This window comes from Tiliqua scincoides, chromosome 1 (assembly GCF_035046505.1).
Source record: "Tiliqua scincoides isolate rTilSci1 chromosome 1, rTilSci1.hap2, whole genome shotgun sequence".
In the NCBI taxonomy this organism is placed as follows: Eukaryota; Metazoa; Chordata; class Lepidosauria; order Squamata; family Scincidae; genus Tiliqua; species Tiliqua scincoides.
This window is the reverse complement of record NC_089821.1, coordinates 23,409,008-23,428,601: the sequence shown is the minus strand read 5'-3', so window position 1 is coordinate 23,428,601 and position 19,594 is coordinate 23,409,008. Positions and strand designations below refer to the sequence as shown.

The 19,594-nt window shown below is 43.8% G+C and overlaps 1 protein-coding gene across 2 annotated transcripts; it reads right to left on the bottom strand.

Moving 5' to 3' along the window:
• Nucleotides 1–2,764: 2,764 nt before the first annotated feature.
• Nucleotides 2,765–15,368, bottom strand: ACP2 (acid phosphatase 2, lysosomal). 2 transcript variants are annotated; one of them, XM_066626349.1, is made up of 11 exons: nucleotides 15,198–15,368; nucleotides 14,743–14,838; nucleotides 14,134–14,220; nucleotides 9,311–9,463; nucleotides 8,894–8,992; nucleotides 8,690–8,779; nucleotides 5,853–5,985; nucleotides 5,669–5,751; nucleotides 4,989–5,095; nucleotides 3,872–4,047; nucleotides 2,765–3,789 (listed from the first exon to the last, which is right to left on the bottom strand). In XM_066626349.1, the coding sequence occupies exons 1-11, from the start codon at nucleotides 15,321–15,323 to the stop codon at nucleotides 3,644–3,646; spliced, it is 1,296 nt and encodes a 431-aa protein (XP_066482446.1). In that variant the 5' UTR covers nucleotides 15,324–15,368; the 3' UTR covers nucleotides 2,765–3,643. The 2 variants fall into 2 exon arrangements, with proteins under 2 accessions (XP_066482446.1, XP_066482437.1); XM_066626340.1 differs by having other exon boundaries at nucleotides 3,779–4,047.
• Nucleotides 15,369–19,594: the final 4,226 nt, after the last annotated feature.

The window sequence follows — 19,594 nt, the reverse complement described above, 5'->3', positions numbered from 1 at the left end:
GAATCTTTGAAAATGAACTTCCTTTGAGAAGGGAAAAAAAGAATCAGTATGTAAGCCTACCTGAAGAACACATAGCTAGCAAAGTAGGAGGGGCATATATTTCAATAAACTCTTTTCTGTGAAATAAGTGTAGGTTCTGTGATTAGAATAAATTATGCAAATTTCAGTAAGTTGCATAATTCTACTTTCATTACGTAGGCTTTTAAGAGCTTGACCCCCTGCCCCCCGCTGGCTGATGGAATAGAAAGGAGAGAAAAAATTGTGGCTATTTTTGTGGGATAGGGGGAGGTCATGGAGGAGAGATCGAAGATTAATATCCGTGGTACACAGGGAAAGTACTACAGCTCCAACTCTTCTCAGCCTCTCTCTCTCCTTCTGACTGTATCACCACATCTTTACAATTGATTCTTTTTTTTAATGGAAACAATTGTAAGACACTCAGCTTTTGTGGCAATTCCATACATGTGAACAATAAACCCTCTAAAACCCAAACATTTTAGCAGCGGGACCAACTTTTAAAAACAACAAGTTATCATGTCCTATTAGACCAGGGGTGTCAAACTTATTTGAAGCAGAGGGTCGCAGTTAGCATTCATGGTGCCTGCTGAGGGCTGTAAGTGACATCATTAAGCAGATGATGGCCATAAATTAACATTTTGTTCTCAGTTAGAAACTCATTACCTGCAAATGACAGAAGAGAAAATGTGTAAATCTTGTTCATATTTTCAAGATATGAGAGACCCCAATTATCAACCTGGGGGACCCCTATTATAATGGGGGCTGGATAAATTGCTTCCTGGGCTGCATTCAGCCTGCAGACCATATGTTTGACACCCCCCTGCACTAGACAAAATGATATAGAAATCATGTATTAATAAAGCAATTATTAATTGATAATCAGGGTCCTGTGCTCCTGAGGCTGCTAGAGACCTTACAATAACTATGTATGTGTAGATATTCCCTAGACTCTGCTTTGACTGTTCCCTCCAAATCTTTACAGTCATTCCAGGATACCCAGAAGAGTGAGGGACTTTGTCCAGATAAAAGGCTGAAATTGGGTCTGCACACCAATTAGTAGAGGAAAATAGGAATGTGACACTTTAATTGGGGGTATGATGATTACCTTCTACCACAGGTTAGCATTCCAGCTAACAATTTTCTTTTGCAAACTTGGCAAGGCTGCTTGCAAAGCTTTTTTATTACTGTTTCAAAAACGTTTTGTGACCTACCAAAAATCAGCTCACGACCCACAGGCGCATCCCTACCCACAGTTTGGGAAACACTGCTCTATATGTTTTGCTCCTCTGCATCCATCAGTTTACATGCGGCAAAAGAACAAACAACTCCTGATTAGAACCTTACTTGTTCACTAGGGAAAATGCTACTTCTCTAGGATCCTAATTAGCCTTAACTTTGCTGTAGGAAGGTGAATGTTGCTGAAGATTGTACTCTCTTGTGCTTTAGTTGATAAACCTGTGCAAAGGAAGAAAGGAGTCCAGTCCCATCTTGATTTTAATGAAAAAGGCTAAGAAAATGATCAAAGTGAATTACAGAAGCATTATTCAGATACACAGAGCACAAATCACAGAGACCTATTTTCTTTGTGTGTACCAAAACACCTCTTTTAAAGATTCCTCCTCTTGATTTCTTCTGGGCTCCCTTGGCTCTGTGCTTGATTCCTGTCCTGCATGAGTCATGTGATTGGGTGAAACAGTAAGGGAAATATAGATGAAGGCAGCCACAAAGCTGAGTGTACTCACTTTCTGGCATAACTGTACTATATTAACTGTTGCTGATGAAGGAAATTAATGGGTATAGACTACTGGGCAATGACCCACAGTCCTTTCCTTTTGTCATCGGTGAGCAACCACAGCGCAGGAAGTAGGACCTGTGCAAGAGGTAAAAACCTGGATGTTTAGGGAAGTGCCTAATGTAGTGAAGAGAAGAAGCTATCTATTGTATTGCACTTGTAGTGATGAAACCTCAGCGAGAGTGTATGTTTGTGAGAGAAGAAACTTAAGGCTGCCACCTCCCCAGAGTTCACTGGATAGGAAGGGGAAAAAGAAGAAAGAATGTTGCATGTATTTGAGCACCATTTTAAAGTCTCCCTTTACTTGCTCATTTCCCATTCCTAGCCCCTCTCAATAGCGCAGTTTCGTCTGCTAGTCCACAGCCACACAGCTCCTGCCTACCTCCCTCCCTTTACTACTCAGAGAGCAGAACAGACAATGGAAGTCCTTATTGAGCAGTTCCCATTTGCCCTTGGGGCTGGGAAAAGGAAGTGGACAGAAACTCTGGGGTAAACCTCTTTTGAGGAGATAAAGAAAAGGCAGTATTCTCTAGCTTCAACCCTTAGTGTTAAATAGATTCCCGGGCTGAACCCTGCTACAACTGTCATCTGGACTGAGGACAATAAATGAAAGCCTGCCTATTGTGAGGGCTTGGGCAGAAAAATACAAAGAGGAGAAAGTGCAATTTTTTGAGGAGTGGGTCTATACCACTCTAAAAACGTAAAGGAATTCAAGTCACTTAGCCCCAGCAGACGGGACACACATTTCTTGTGTACGAGCACATCAGACCAAGCCACAGAGAGAACTGTCCTGTCTGCTGGGGCTCAATCTTGGAATCAGACTTCAGTATCAGGTCTCAGTTCCATAAATGCCTCTGAGCAGTTTGCTCCCCATCCAAACAGCTACAGCTTAAATTGCCGTCCCAGCCAAACTATGAATCCAGGGTTCATAGCCAAACTATGAATCCAAGCAGGCATGGCTTGATTTCTATACAGGCATGAACATTGTCTGTTTTTACAAATTAAGCACTTGCTTGTACCTCTTGTGCCAGCAAACTTTGCAATCAAAGAACAGGGTCCTTCTCCAGAAAAAAAAAATGTAGTCTTGGTTTTTTCCCTCTCTCACTTTCTGGACCTCAGTTGAAACTCATATCTAATTTCATATCAAAACCTTCATGTGTGTGAGGCCTCCACAGTCCCTTCAACACAGAGAGGAAATGTGCTATCTAACAATCTTACTCAATTTCTACAGTCATTGATAAAATGAGAAGTGGGCCGCATATTGCCAAGAAACCTGTTTCTTCTGTGTATATTACAGATTAGACAGAGGAAGTATCTTTTGGTCCAGTCCCATCTTCTCCCTGTATGATGATCTAATGGCTAAGCCAAAGTACTTAAAACAGATTATAAAGTAATCCTTTGTAGAACAAAGGCAGGCAGTGGTTTGATTCCCAATTACTGGCTCAGCTGGAGAAGTCAGTTATTGCTGGTTTAGTATCAGGTCCCTTCCCCACAGTTAGGAAGAGAGCAGCAGGTTCTAGTTGAAAAGCGTGCCCCGTCAAAGCTCTGCACACTCCTTATTGGGTTCAAAGGAAGTCACTGTGTTCCTTGATGGAACTGGTCACACACCGCCAAGCAGCAACCCAAAATCATGCTGGTACTTCACTCTCAGTACTTAACTGCATTATCCAATCAGCAGCTAGTGACAACAGCTCCAACTTTGGCTAGGGCTGTTGGCTTGGAAGCAGCCACTGGGACAAACCGACAAGACACTTAGTCACAAAAAGAAGCCCCTCTTATCTCTGGAGTCAGCACTGCTGCCTCTTGCTGCTTCAGGAGAGGCTGGAGCAATTGTCAAGGCTGTTCCTCTCCTTCATTAGAAACATGCCGGTAGCCAGGAGGCTGGGACTTCATACGGAACAGTACTGTCAAGAGCAGGGCGGTAAGCAGGAAGAGGATGGATGCACAGACGGCTAAAATCACAATTAGTTCTGGAAATAATGAAGTGAACAAGCATTTGAATGTCACAGCCAAATTCATGTGCTCTTCTCTGGTTCAGCTACTAGAGCAACTTCTACTCACCTGTGTCTTTCATAACACTTGCTGTCTGACATTCCTTTTCCCAGTCCTGGGAAATAACAGGCTCAGTCAGTTGCAGGAATTTCAGTAGGGGGCAGTGCTGTTCACAGTCAGGCAGCTGCAGGTGGTAAGGCTCTGCCCCACTCTCGTTCCGAAAGAACATATCCACTGAAAAGTTACTAAGCAAAACAGGAATGAGAAACGTGAGTGAGAGGAATGGGAACTATTAACAATACACCTTCTAGTTTCTGATGTCCCTTATGGAAACAACCATCATACTATCCTCCACCCTTTTAACTGTCTAAAGGCTGCAATGCTATACAAGCCCCACTAACTACAGGGAGACGTACTTGTGAGTAAGCATGTATAGGATTGTGCTGCAAGTAATTTAATTGTTAGTGGGTTGTGCTCCTTTGTTTGGAAGTGAAAGGAAGGGGCACTTGCCCTTAGACTGGAAATTATTTCCCATCTGAGGGTAAACAGCAGGTTTATTAGATGAACAAACAATGGGTTTATTCATGTTTATTAGCTGAGGTGACAACTCAAGGCTGCTAACATGAGGAAATACTTCCTACTTCTGTCAAATGTTCTCATATTCACAATTTTACCAGTGTTGTTGATACTCCTGGTTGTAACTATCTCATCTTTACACAGAAGTAACTGAAACCAGTGAAAACTAGGTCATGTGTCTCCCTCAGCCCCAGAGAGAGAGAAAGCACAAATGCCATTTTATCTCAAGAACACAGTCTTTGTGCTTATCCCATTTAACATCCCGTGAATACTTAATTGCTGCTGCTGTTAATCTCTGGACAGCTGAATTGAACCTGAGGGCCCAATCCTATTCAACTTTCCAGCACTGATGCAGTCACGCCAACAGAGTGTGCACCACATCTTATGGTGGGGGGGGGCAAGTCATGGAAGCCTCCTTAAGGTAAGGAAATGGTTGCTCCTTTACATCAAGGCTGCATTGTAGTTGCATCAGTGCTGGAATGTTGGATAGGATTGGGCCCTCAGTCTCCTAGTCCACCACTCTCAGCACTACACTACACAGAGAAGTTAACTGCATTCAAGTGAATGCTCATGAAGAGACATCCTTGGACTGATACTCTGAAGGGCTTACCCATCATCCTCTTGGTACAGCTCAAATATATGACATGACGCATACGGTGGTTGCCTTCCATTGTAAACATTCAGTGCCATCTGCAGTGCCACCAGAGTGGTATCGTGCTAGAGAAGAGGGAGACAACGTCAATTGTTCCCATTCACATGTGTGGCAGGGAATCTAGAATGACATTTCAGATGGAAGAAGCTGCCGGGAGAAAGATCAAGGGTTCTAGAGCCATGATAAAGCAGTAGGTACTTCATTTCATCAGTAAAAAGAAAAATAAGCTGAAGCATCTAGAATGGTTGCAGGAAACCATGAGTGATACAACGGTACGCTACTTGACAGAACATCAAGTTGCAATCCAATGCACACTTACCTGGGAGTAAGTCCCATTGAATTCAGTGGGACTTACTTCTGAGTAGACATGCATGGGATTGCACTGTTACTTACCTGCATGCAGCATCTGCCACTATGCCTACAGTCTGAAGTTAGTGTTTGAGTGTAAAGTCAACCTGAAAGGGGATAAAAGTGCTGATTTGGATTGTTGTCCATTCACAGGAGAAAGAAACTATCCCAGATGATGCAGCTGGCTTTTGTTTACAGGTGCTGGCTATCTTCTGGGGAATGTGCAGAGATAAGACAGAAAGGGGAAGGCTAATTCCAGGAAAGAGCACAGATCCCAGATGCAAACTTACTGCTGAGTATATAAGCATTTTATGCGGGGTGGAGGTATTTGCAGCGAAGGTGAGGTTTTTCCTTATTTGAGACAAAAGGACCCCTGAAGGAAGAGAACAGAATATTAGGTCCTTGTTCTTGACAGACCAGTGGATCCTTTCCTCTTGCTACTCCCCAAGATGCTTTCCTTTCTTCTTCACTTACCACCCTGTAGACGAGCTTTCTCTCCCCGTTTGTGGATCCCAAAAAGGAACTCAAAACCGAAATCTTTCAGCTCTTTCAGCTGAGCCATCACATTAGGAGTTGCCCATTCTGGAAGAAGCATTTTGTGTGCATTCTGGAAAAATACGACAGAAGAATAGTTCAGGCACAGTGTGGGAAAAGGATAATGTATACACATTTAGAGCCATGAACAGGGGTGTCATATCTAGAATCTGTTAGGAGCTGTACATGCTGTCCAGAGTGAATCTTCGCCATATAAGCTTCAATTCTTCAGCCAGCACTGCAATAGGTATACCTAGTGCCCATGATATGAATTCGTGAAAGACAGAATAATTTGATTCCATGTCATTAGTGTCCTTTGGGGGAAAATAAATGGCACTGTAGGTAAATTGTCTATTAAGGGCAAATGGGAACCCTCATTCCAAGTTCTGTGAGCTCTGAATTTGCTATCACAACAACATGTCAAGTAATACAGTTATTAATCCAGGGAGGGACCAAGGCTGGGTTGAAGAGTACTTGATAACTCCATGCAGGGCAGAGAAAAATCTTTGTTAGAAACCCTGGGAGAAGCCAGTCAGTATCAACAATACTGAGTTAGATGAACTAAAAGCCTGACTCAGTAGGAGGCAATTTCCTATGTTACTGCCAAGAACAACATTTTGAACTGTTTTTGGGTGAGGTCGCGATTTTCAGGTTCAAAAGCCTCTGCTGACCATGACGTTGGCAGTCTGAGTAGAAGTCACACCTAGGATGAGTAACTTAAGGACTCGCACCTACTTTGCAATTTAGCATGGGAAGCCTCTTGGCACACCAGTCAGAAGGTAGTCTGTCCACCTTCATTTTAATCATATCAAATTTCAAGGCAATTTTTCCATTAGATCGCAATCAGTGGCAGGGGTGACATCTTTTTCATCTCATGGCACACTGATATTGTACTAAAATTGTCAAGGCACATCATCAGTTTTTTTTACAATTGACAAGGCACATGATGCTGCTGGTGGGAGGCTCACATCCCTCAATGGCCCTACTAATAAATGACCCTCCTCCAAACTCACACAGCTCACATACAGACCATTTACAGCATATCAATGTGCAGCACATCACACTGGTTGAAAATCACTGCTCTAGGTCATGGCTTTACTGGTCCTGGGAACTTATAATTTTCTTGCCAATTTAACAGGCTGTTGTGGCTAAGATGGTTGAAACCACTGACTGATTTGAGCAGGCAGCACAGTTCTGCTAACTCAGCAACAGACAAATAAGTTCTACTTAGCAAGACTTCTTCCTCGGGTCAGCTGGTAGAAAATCAAGTGGGATGTCTGAAGTTCAACATAACTTTGACACTTCCTTGTCCTGCAAGGCCTGGGGATGAAAGTCTTCTCTTCCCCCTTCCTGCTGTTATTAGCTAAGAATTGTTACTGACATTTCTTAAAGCTGTAACTTGTAGACATTCTAAGCTAGAGATGCATAAGCAAGAATTTTAGACCCTCACAGAAAGTTCCCAGCATGAGTCTAGGTGATGCAGGTTGCATCAATGGCGAATTGCAGGAGGAGAAGGCTAGAGATTTGGAATGCTCTTCACTCTGTCTGACACTGCTGCTATTTACTTCCCTCCAGCCTACCACAGATGCAATCTGCGCTGATCACATTTTTGCCTGCTAAAAGTGAGCAGAAAGTGGATCATCCACTTCCTTACCTGGCTCCTGGGGTGGATTCTTCAAACACACTGGGCTTCCATTTTGATTTACAGGGAGACCTGAATGAAGGAACTCCTTCATTTGTGTGGTCCCTTTGAATCACACTGGAAGTCCTGCACTTCCACGTTTGAAGAAGCCACCTCCGGAGCAAGGAAAGGCGTGCTTTTTTTTGTGCAGAGAGCAGAGTTATGCTTCCCTTGGTTCCTAGAAATTCTTCAGGGGATTTTACTGCAGATTTGATCAATATTATGTTTAGGCATAATGTTTGCACTTGGTTGACATAAGCTGTGAAAACTTAGCACTGTAACCACAGTATTATTGGGGCAGCCACAGTAAACCCATTTTAAAAAAAACTTTGAAGGACCAGCATGAGTGGTGTTTGGCTTTCAAGGAGGCAGTTATGGAATTACAATTGGTTAGGTAATACTTATTTCAGCGTGAGCTAAAATTTTTCTCTATAATGATTCAAACAAACAATTCACGGTTAGTTATGACAAACAGTAACATTTTGAAGTCTCTTGAGATGCCCAGTTCAGACAAACATAAATGACAAAATTTGCATGATCTTGTATGATTAGAGGTACATCACACCTCATGTAGCATCCCTGTTTTAATGAGGGGCAGGCTACAAGGTGGAGGGTTTGTGGCATTAATGTGACAGTGACACCAAGTGCAGCACTTTACCTCCAAGGAATGGAAAGCATGGATTGTGTGGGAAAAAGTTATAAAGGTGATCTTGAGGGGGGTGTTTCAGTAGCACAGGCTATCCCTGTTCCTGCTGACCTCAATACATGAGAATCAGTTATCCTCTGAAGTCTATCCATCCTGGATTCAGCTTCTGATGAGGCTAGCTAAAGTGATAGAGTTGGGAACTGGATTTATTTAGATAGCCATAGATTCAAGACTTACCTCAGGCAGAGACTAAGCTACAACACAGGAAATATATTGTCATGTGCTTTAGCCTAGACAAACTTAAGAACTCTCTTCAACTGCGTGTGATAATGTTCAGCAGGGGAGATCCTTTAACTATGCTAGAACTAAAGCACAGGCAGCTTAAGACATCAAGTAGGTAAGAATTTTTTAACAGTTTGGAGAGCAAACGACCAATGAAGGGCAACTCACCTCACAGAAAAGTGTGTCATACACACTCCAGACAGATTCAAGGGAGACATCCTGGATGCCTGTCATTTTTGCAACCATTTTTAAGAATTCCTGCAGGGGAAAGGGACAAAACCAGGTCTTTCATCTTGTAGAAGATGGAGTGATTGCATGAAGAGAGATCTATGTGAGATGCCATAATAGAAAGGCTGGCCAAAACTAGCTTACCATATTCTGGGTGGTTTTATTCACATATTCTGCTGACTGTCGGGTCTCATTCTGCAGCTGTTCATAACGGGGACAGGGAGATAATGGAAACTTCAGGAGCTGGACAGAGGAGAAATATTTCACTAAGAGACTTATTTGCCCACCAAGCCCTCCTGATTAGTATGACTGCAGGTATTGCCTTATTAACAGGCTATTAGCTCCAAGTAGACTGAAAGCTACTACTAGGTAAGGTGGTGTCATCCAGACACACAAAACAGGGCCCAACAACTATATCTTGCCCCCCAACAGAGGAATCTCTAGGAGTCAGTGAAGAAGTAGAATGGTGGAGTTCAGGGTGAATGAAAAGAGGTTTTCCAATACGGTATAAACAGCACACTAGATCCTATCTATCGGAATTTCTCTCTGTAAGTGACTCACCCGCTCCACAGAGTCAGGCACTGTATGGACAGGGATGGGTTGCCAGGTAAGATTGGGATAGAACACCTGCCGCCCTATTGGAGGATAAAGTCCTGCTAGATTGGCCTCAGCACTCATCAGCGTCCGATCAAAATCCGTACTCCGGATAAATACCTGCCAGGATACAGAGTCAATCACACAGAGTGTGTACATGTGGTTAGGAAATCAATGACAATTGCACTGTCAGAATACAAGAGGCATAGCCATGGGTTATGACAGGTCTCTGCCATCCTCTTCAAGAGTACAGGCCAACAACAGCTATCCAGGCCGAGCCTTGAGTTGACGAGTTAAAGCCAGCTTAGAAAGTGCAAAGTGTTGCAGGAAAATGAAGGCACCTTTTCCCTAAAGATGTTCCAGACTCATTACAGAGGCAGCTCACAGTGGATGCATCCATCAACCACATGGACTGGAAGGGAGTTGGCACAGAGGGAAACACTCTGCAAACAGACTGTGGAGCGCTGGCGTAGCTGGAGAGGGGGCATAGCACTCAGCCTGGCAGGGAAGTGGGCGAGCGGCCCCTCCCTTCTGAGCCATTCCCGCCGGGGGGGGCAAAACAGAACCATACTGTTTCCCCCCCCCCGCTGGGAATGGCTCTAAAGGGAGAGGCCACTTGCCCACCTCCCTGCCATGCTGAGTGCGCTGCCCCCCCTCCAGCTACGCCAGCGCTGTGGACATCAGATATGCTGAACCGTGAGTTCCAATTCTTAGGTAAGAGCCTCATGAATGTGCCCCTAAGCATCAGCCTTGCCAGGGAGTTTTGCTTGACTGCCCCTGTCAGGCTAATCATTTGCAAATAAGTATCGATGATAATGCCAAGCCTGCAGAGAAGAATGTAGAAAGTAGCAACCTGGAAACAGGATCTTCCACTTGAAGTTTTCACTAGTGCAAATAAACAACTGGAGTTCTAACCAGAGAATGTATCTCTGTAAGTCAGCACCAGGAAGCTGGGAGAACAAGGACAAAACATACTCCTGCTGCGTGGAAGCAATTGCTCCTTGGGGCTGGGCTGTCCCTATTTCTGTGCCTGTGATAGTCTTGATTTCAAACAGGTAGGAGCAGAGCAGGCCCATCCATGAAGCTAACTGAGGGCCAAACCCTGTCCAATTTTCCAGCGCTGGTGCAGCCATGCCAACAGGGCATGTGCTGCATCCTGCAGTATGGGGGCAGTCATGGAGGCATCCCCAAGATAAGGGAATATTTGTTCCCATTCTGCAGGGCTGCATTGCAGCTGCACCAGCATTCAAAAGTTGGATAGGACTTGGGCCCTGAGGCAGTTGCCACTGGCAGCAGATTTGAGGGATGCACCCACTCCCATCTGCCTGCACTGCCCCTTCTCCTTGGAGTGAGAGGGGCAGAGGTTGGCACATCACAAGGTAAAGGGCAGCATTTGGCACACGACCTTGCCCACCAGGAGATCTTGGGTCAGCCCAGGAAAGAAGATATTAGCCCCTGAACTGTTCATAACACAAACCTTTAATCCACACACAATGGTGTGTTTTCAGTTAATGTCAGTGAATTTGGTGAGTTGTTTAACAGCAAGAGCTGCCAGCACATCTAGAAATAAAATATTTATTTTATTTCACTGCTTTATATCCCTCCATTCTTTACATACGTTACTGCAAAGCAGTCAGCTTTGAGTATTCTAGCTTTTTCACTAGCCTTTGAAAAAGCAAGCAAGCTGGGAGACCTGAAAGTAAGAAGCAAAATTAGCAGTGGAGTCTAGACTGATAGGTGAATGGGTTGCAATTACAATTAGAACTTGGTATCCACGTGGGATCCATTCTCAGACCCCCTGCAGATACCAAAACCTATGGAAAAGCAAATCCATGAGTCTGGTCCACAGAATGTCCCGATGCAACTGGAGATGTTCTCCGGTCGCTGTCGGGAGGTTTCAGAAAGGCACTTCCAGTTTCCATAAAAAACTGCAGGTGCCTTTACCTCCAGAGGCCTTCCTGACACCCACAGAGGCCTTATGCAGCCACAGAGCCTCAAAAAGGCTCCTGGATATGAACAGAGAACACCTCCGGTCACATCTGGGAACTCATGCATTCAGACCCCGCAGTGAGTAGAATCTGCGGGTCCCAAATTCATGGATAAAAAGGCCAGACCCTATACCCCCCTTTCAAGAATGGAAAGGGCTCATCAGTCAGATCAGCTGGGAAACAGGCTTTCCTAGGTAGTCCAGAAGCATCTAGAAACCTTTGTGGCTTGCCATGCCTGTTCTTTCTTGAACCCACAAGATTGGATTGTCTGGAAAGGAAGCAGGTACAGTGTACATAATGGAACAATGAAAGGTTATTTTGTCCAACCCCCTGTTTAAGGGTGAACTACCAACCTTAGACAAATCTATCCACCCAATTCAGACCACATCATGGCGCAAAGAGATAGTAGATACGTGGAAAGCATATTGCACCAAATGACACAAGGGAGATGAGCTATGTGAAACAGAGGAAGGAAAGCAATCTGCAAGTTTCCCTCCCCCCCCCCCAACCTAAGCTGCTAATGCTATTTTACTGCTGTTTTCAATCTGTAAAGTTGCAACAACTTTAAAGTGGAGGGGGGGGGGAAGAGAACAGAAACTGGTCAGCTGAGAACCTTCCCTTTTCCTTAGTAATATGTCAAACAGGCAGCATATTCAGATTGGCAGGATATTACCCAATGAGGCATGACTAGCAGAGATAAAGAAGCTGGGCTCCCACAGTGGGCCGGACAAGCACATACAATTTTTTTTTTTTTGGTGGCAGTGGGGAGCTGCTGCTGACTTCAGGATGAGATAGTTTTCAATCTTGTTCAGGTCTCTGTCTCATAGTTGCTTCACACGTTGTAGCAAAAGACTGATCCTTCCCCCCAAATTTCCACCATGAATTCTCTTTTCTACAGATTTGATATGCATCTGTAGATCTGAAATCATATGGGAGCCTCAGCCAATTATACTTTCTGGTGTTGTGTGCTTAGTCCTGCAAATTCCCTTCAGACATTGTAGGAGCCATCTGGTAGACCTACGGTGGAGAGTAAGGTCTTGTCGTTTGAAGCTGTACCTGGTTCAGAAACTGGTAGAGAAAGAAAACAAAAAAGAAGCACTGCTCTTACATCGCTAGATGGGCCTGTAACAGTTCTGGTCACCACAACTCAAAAAGGATATAGTGGAACTGGTAAAGGTGCAAAAGAGAGTGACCAACGTGATTAGTGGGCTGGGGCACCTCCCTTATCAGGAAATGTTACTGTGTTTGGGGCTCTTCAGTCTAGGAAGAAGGCATCTGAGGGGGACATGATATGCATGAGATGATAGAGTGAAGTTCCTTTCCCTCTCGAACAACACCAGAACCAGGGGACATTCACTAAAATTGACTGATGGGAGAGTCAGAACACAAATATTTCTTTGCCCAGCAAGTAACTAATCTGTGGCACTCCTTACCACGGGATGTGGTGATGGCACCTGGCCTTAAAAGGGGACTGATTTAGGGAGAAAGCATCCATCACAGGTAGCCATGATGACTGCATGCAAATTTTAGAAGTAGCCTATCCTTGAATAGCTGATGCAAGGGAATAGCAACAACACACAGGTATCATGTTGTCTTGACTGCTCCTAGAGGCATCTGGATGGCCACTGTGAGGTCCACAGAGCTGGACTAGATGGGCCCTTGGCCTGATCCAGCAGAGCTCTTCATATCTTTCTATGTTATGCTGCACTATGAACACAAGTGCTGATAAAAAGTACTCTGAAGAGCTTTTTACTTGTCATTTAATATGCAGTGGAATCTTTTTTAAATATGCAAGAAGCAGTTGAGCAGTTGAACTCAGGTTAAAACTATGCTACTGCCCCTCAGAGCATTTGCTCATTTTCACAGTATCCCTTTATTTATGTGTATGCAGGCTTGATCCACCATCCGATACACACTTACCTCAGAGTAATTCCCATTGAACTCAATGGAATTTACTTCTGAGTAGAAATCTACAGAACTGCGCTTTTGGTCTACCAGCTAGCACTAAGTCTGAGCTAAAGAAGAACCTTCAGGATGCCAGCCATGGAGTTGGGCAGGTTTCTGACGAGACGTCAAGGCACCCTTATCATCGCCAAAAATCTCTGCTATATGGCCAAAGTGCAACTCAGTGTCTGAGAAGGACGCTGTGCTAATACAGTTATCCTCAACTGAATTCAATTCAGTTCAGTTCAACGTGCTGAAGTTCAGTTCACTTCTGCTATCTGTTTGCATCAGCGAGGGAAAGGTCAGTGGAAAACTACAGGCCACCTCACCTGAGAGCTCCTCATTGTTTTTCTCAAGGCAAGGTTAGAAAGACATGCCCCAATGCGTCCACCCCCGTTTGTTTTTTCCAGGCACTGGCTTCAAAGTAGGAGAAAATAGTCTGATCTATACACCAGGAAGAATAATTGTTTACAGATCTCTTTCATTGTGTCTGGGTTCGGCTCCTCTCCCTCCCCATCTTTTTACTGGGTCTGTTTGCAGTGCTCTCGTCACCAAATAATATTCACTCAAATCCAGACACCACTGCTTTCATCCCTTGAGTCTCATATATTTTATTCTCTTACCCCAAATCAGTGACTGTTTCTTGCTGCCCTGCTATTGCAACTCAAACAAATAGTTGGCAAACAGTACATGCAGGAAAGAAGCAAGAAAGCCTACTGCAGCCCAACTAGCAGAGATGCTTCTAGCCTACAGCTCTTTAAAAGAGGAAAAAAAATTCTCTTGGGAGTAGAAATGGAGCACAGAGATAAAAAAAATGGCTGTGTTGATATCAGTAGTAAGTTGGAATGTTGCACTAACCTCTTGTCTATCGTACGAGGCATTCAGGAATCCATCATAACGCCTTCGAAGGGCTTGGCCCAGATCCCAGTGTTGCCGCATCCCTTCCTACACATAACAACGGTAATGAATGAGTAATAAAGCAGGTTTTATGGCAATCTTGCAAAACAGAACTGAGTTGAGAAGGAAAACAACAGTTTCAACTTGAACACTGCAGGTTCAGGGAATGTGACACAATCCTTCTTGAAACAACTGAAACTGTCTCTGTGCCACACTTCCCTCTCCTAGGTTTTTTTTTTTTTAAACAATGTGCACATCTTGCTTTTAGAACACAATATACTTCAAGCACAACATTCAGTTTTCAGTTTAAACAAAACAACAACTTTTTCAATGTGAAAGGGCATTATTGCTTCTTGAGATAATGAAACAGAAAAGAAGGGGGGGCAAAAGCAAAAACAGAGAGAACAAACTGGTGCTGAGTGGATAATTATTCTGTCTTTAAAAATATGCTGCCTGACTTGCATCAACACAATTCTTCATGCAAGGACCATTGTCCTGCGTGTTTTTGCTTCCAAAAGGTGCGTCCTTTCTAAGTTCACCCCACTAGCTGCTTCTTCCTGGGGTACCCACCTGAGAAAGCTGTCCAAACCCCTGCGGCCAGGCACTTTCCCGATAGGGATCCCGGGGATAGGCTCTCACTGGGGAGCGATCTCCATGTCGATACAGCTGAAAGTCAGAATCACCATCACAGAGTTCATTCAGCCTCACCAAAGAGTGTGCAACATGCTCCCAAACTTGCTGGGAGCAGACATGCAACTGGGCTCCAGGAACACCCGGGCAAGGAGGCCTTGACTGCCACGTTCATGGCACAGGAAAAAAGACTGGGAGATGTTTTCTGTCTGCAAGGACTAGGTGGGGTCACCCAAATCAGGGAGCCTGTGCAGGCTCTTGCCAGACATTCAGGTGGTCTTTGCAGAAGAGGATGCCAATGGGCATCCTTGTGCTGCGGACACCCCAGACCAAGCAATGGCCCCACCCTGCACCCTTTCTTCCCATAGCCTCCTCCCACTTTGCCCTCTCCTTACCAAGACGACAAAGCGGAGACTCCGAGCCTGGGCAGCGAGCGGCAAGGCTACCCCGAGGAAGAGGCTCAGCAGCAGTGGCAAAGGACCGATTGCACAGCTCCAGCGACGTCGCCTTGCACCCTCCATGGCTTGGCTCTCCGCTCAAAACGAGCAATGTTCCCTATTCGACATTTCTTCCTTGGTAACAATGAGCATGCCCAATACATCTGAGCATGCCCAGTTCCAGCCACGGAAGCTGTTGGCCCTCCCCTTGCCAGTAGTTCTGGAGAGATTTAGGGCTACTGGAAGAGTGCAATTGTGAAGCTTGTGCAGCTGTTGTTAGTCCATCGCCCTGTCCAATAACTCTGTGTGTGTGTTTTTGTGATTCCCCCCCACCCAAATCTCTTGATTAAAATAGCTAATTGTGGTGTTGAAGGTTTTATTCCAAGGATGCATTTTAATAAATTATAATTTTAAATCATAAGCGCTTTAAAAATGCATTATGTAGGTGATATAGTGTCAGCAGATGCAGCAACAGTATTATTTCTAACTAGAAAAGTAACCTATTTTAATTTCTGGAAAATATCTTAAGCACCAAAATGCAGTGTTTTTGTTTTGTTTTGTTTTTGATATTTTAACACCAAAAAGCTGATGTTTTCTGTTTTTATGTGTTTTTAACAAAAACAAACACAAAAACCCCTACCAGTGTTTCTCAAATTGTGGGTCAGGACCCACCAGGTAGGTCACAAACCAATTTCGGGTGGGTCTCCATTCATTTCAATATTTTATTTTTAATCTGTTGACTTGATGCTCCCATGGTATGTGACTGCGTTTGAGGAAATGTTACACATCTATACTTTTAACAGGTTACTATGTCTATGCTTTTAACAATGATAGTAAATGGGGCTTACTCCTGGGTAAGTGTAGGTAGGATTGCAGCCTAGGATTGTTAAAAATTCTCCTTTTTGATGGTGTCACTTCCTGCTATGACATCACTTCCAGTGGGTCCTGACAGATTCTCATTCTAAAAGGTGGGTCCTGGTGCTAAAAAGTTTGAGAACCACTGGCAGGTGGCTGTCATAAGAGCCTGGATAAGGCTCTGTTATTGTGTGCTATTAAACAAAAGATAAGGAGATTTTGTGCAGCGTTCCAACACGTGGGCAGCCAGGGAAGGGGTGGTGGCAGAAAGTCTATGAGGCTGAAACACTGAAGAAAGAATAAGTGCATTGTACTGTATCCGGAAGGATTAGAAGAGCCTTGACACTGGAAGGACTGAGCAAAATTGCTCAACGGTTCTGACTGCAGGCGGTGCCCTTGCCCTACCCTTGCATGCTGTAGCCTTCTTCTGTTTTGCTTTTTTAAATCACATTGTATTCTGTAGCTCGTCCACAAGTGGTTCATTGCAGCTGAATTCAAAGCTATTCCACGGAGATTGGAACCAGAAAGATAATCCAGAGGAATAAGCAGGTTGTCCCCAAATTCACACTGGTATGGCAGCAAGCAGACAGCAAGGAGGTTGAGCTAGAAGAGAAATATGTGTGTCCTTTGTATTCCTTATTGCTCTGGAATTGCAATTTGAAGAGAAAAAATAGTGCCTGAATTATGGGTGAAGATGTGGGGGGTCCTTAATAAAATCCACAAGCTCCCCTGCCTGGTTCCCTTTAGTTTGCCTAATGGTTCACCCCCCCTTCTAATAGCAGTAGCTAAGGGGGCTGACACAAAAAGTAAAGTTGTCAGGTCTTTGCTCCACCACCCCCCCCTACTTTGAGCTCTAGTAAAAGACAGTATTTACTTCCCCTTCAGAAGAGCAGTGGGAACTCCTGTCCTTATTGCAGATTTGTCTCTCCTGGGCCAATGATGGCTGTTATTTTCCTATGCACTCTTTCCTGGGAGTAAGCCCTAATGAATGCAATGGAGTAGACAAGTATAGGATTGTGCCCCAGGACACCACAGGATGGGAGTGAATGCTTTCCCTTAGTGATGGGGTGAATGCAGCAGGGCAGGTTAGGAATGCAATCCTATACACTTACCTGGGAATGCTGCTTTGGACTCAATGGAGTTTCCTCTAAGTAGACATGCATCAGATTGTGCTGTGAATCTGCTATATGGATGATTTGGGACATAGAAGATGCAATGATAATGCAGTAAGATTAACCCCTGCTAATTGGGTAAGAGGCACTTTTTCAAGTGGGTGCTCCTTTTTTTAGCAGGGGGAGAATAACTGGCCCACCTCACCCCAGCACTGTCTGTTCTAGTGGCTGTCTGCTGGTATTCATTTTGCATCTTTTTAGATTGTGAGCCCTTTTGGGACAGGGAGCCATTTAGTTATTTGATTTTTCTCTGTAAACCGCTTTGTGAACTTTTAGTTGAAAAGCGGTATATAAATACTGTTAATAATAATGATACTTCCTAGGAGAGGCTAGTGCATGAGGAAGAGCCTCTCACAACTATGCTTGGGTCACAGATACACACTGACTTATTAAAGTACAATGCTTGTACAAAGCTGACTGCAAGAGCATGTATGGAAACAGCAAGAAGAACAAGTCAAAATTAAAAAGAGACTTCTCTACCTTAAAAATTGTGGACAAGTAAATTCAGTCTCAAAGCTCAGGGACCTTTTTTGTGACAGGTGACAAGAAGAATCTCATGGGCTATGTCTGGTATATACTGATGTTCTGTCCCTGTCAATTGCCTTCAGTACTAGTGGATGTATAACTGACAGCGCAATCCTATGCATGTCTGCTTGGAAGCAAGTCCCATTTTATTCAATGAGACTTACTCCCAGGAAAGCATAGGATGTCAGCCACAGCACTTTAAAAATAAGAAAAGCAAAGTGCTTTACAGTAATGTTATTCAGTATTTGTAGATTGTTCAAGCGCTTTTCATATATATCTCTGTATTCTTACAACATCCCTGTAAGTTAGGCCCTTATTATTGTCCTCATATTGCAGATGGGAGCTAATGAGTTGAGTGATGCGGCTTCCTTCAAGCCATCTAATGGATTCATTCATTCGATTTGTTCATGAGGAAGGTAAGATTTCAACATAAATATTGTTTATACCAGTGTATCTCAAACTGTGGGTCGGAACCCACTAGGTGGGTCGTGAGTCAATTTCAGGTGGGTGCCCATTCATTTCAGTGTATTTAATTTTTAATATATTAGACTTGATGCTACCATGGTATGTGACTGCATTTGGGGAAATGTTACAGACCTGTACTTTTAACAGGCTACTCTCTATATGCTTTTATATATATATGCTTGATGATGTCACTTCTGGGCATGACATCTCTTCCGGTGGGTCCTGACAGATTCTCATTCTAAAAAGTGGGTCCTGGTGCGAAATGTGTGAGAACCACTGGTTTATGCCATTGTATTTATTTCTAGAATTTCTATTAAAAATAATGAAGGTGCGTTACCGTGCTTTATCCTCACAATAATGCAATAAGATTATTCACCCTTGTTCCCATTTGAAAAATGGGAAATTGAAACTAATAAATGAGGTCAACAGTGACCTGCCAAAGACCATGCGGGCAAACCACAACAGAGGTGCAGTCTGAACACAGCTGGCACTTCTCATGTACCGGGTGACCACATGTCATAACCACAAAAGAGGACAAATCACCCCAAAATGTAGGACATACAAGAAAAATACAGGACATGACAAAATAAAAGCTAAAAACTTCATATACTGATATAATGTGGTTAATTTAAACACTGTATTACTTAATACTAAATTTAAAGTACTACTAAATTACTAAATTTTAATTACTTACTACTGTATTACATATAATTTGTTACATATAATTTATTAATGACAGGAAGGCTATGCACTGCCTGCTCACAGGAAAAAAGAGGGCATTCAAGTTATTTTCCAGGACATGAGGCTAAAAAAGAGGACATGTCTTGGAAAAAGAGGATGTCTTGGAAAAAGAGGACGTCTGATCACCCTGCTGATGTATTGTGTAATTTGTAGCCTGCTTTACAGCAACACTAGTAGAGAAAGGAGTTTTTGGGATTGGCCTTTGGACCAGTGACATCAAACTGGCAGATGGGTCATCTGAGCAATTTGATGCCAGCTTAAGTGGTCTGTGGATCAATGTGAGTCAGTACTCCTGACCTCCACAGCCTGGCTGAACGGCTGCTGTACTGATCTCAAAGAAAGACAAGAAGATCCAAACTATTTCTGAATGGACTACTTTTTATTGGCCTTACCCCAAACTTTTTAGCATTGGGACCCACGTAAAAAAAAAAAAAAGCTTCACTTTACCAGCTGCTGCTTTGTGGCTGCAGCAGTGCTTCCCCCAAGTAGCAGCTTGTTTAACCCTTGATGCACATAGCCTAATTTACCATGTCAGTTTTGCAAACCATCCAAAATTAGGTCATGAGCCACCGGTGGGCCCTGGGCCCAATGTTTGAG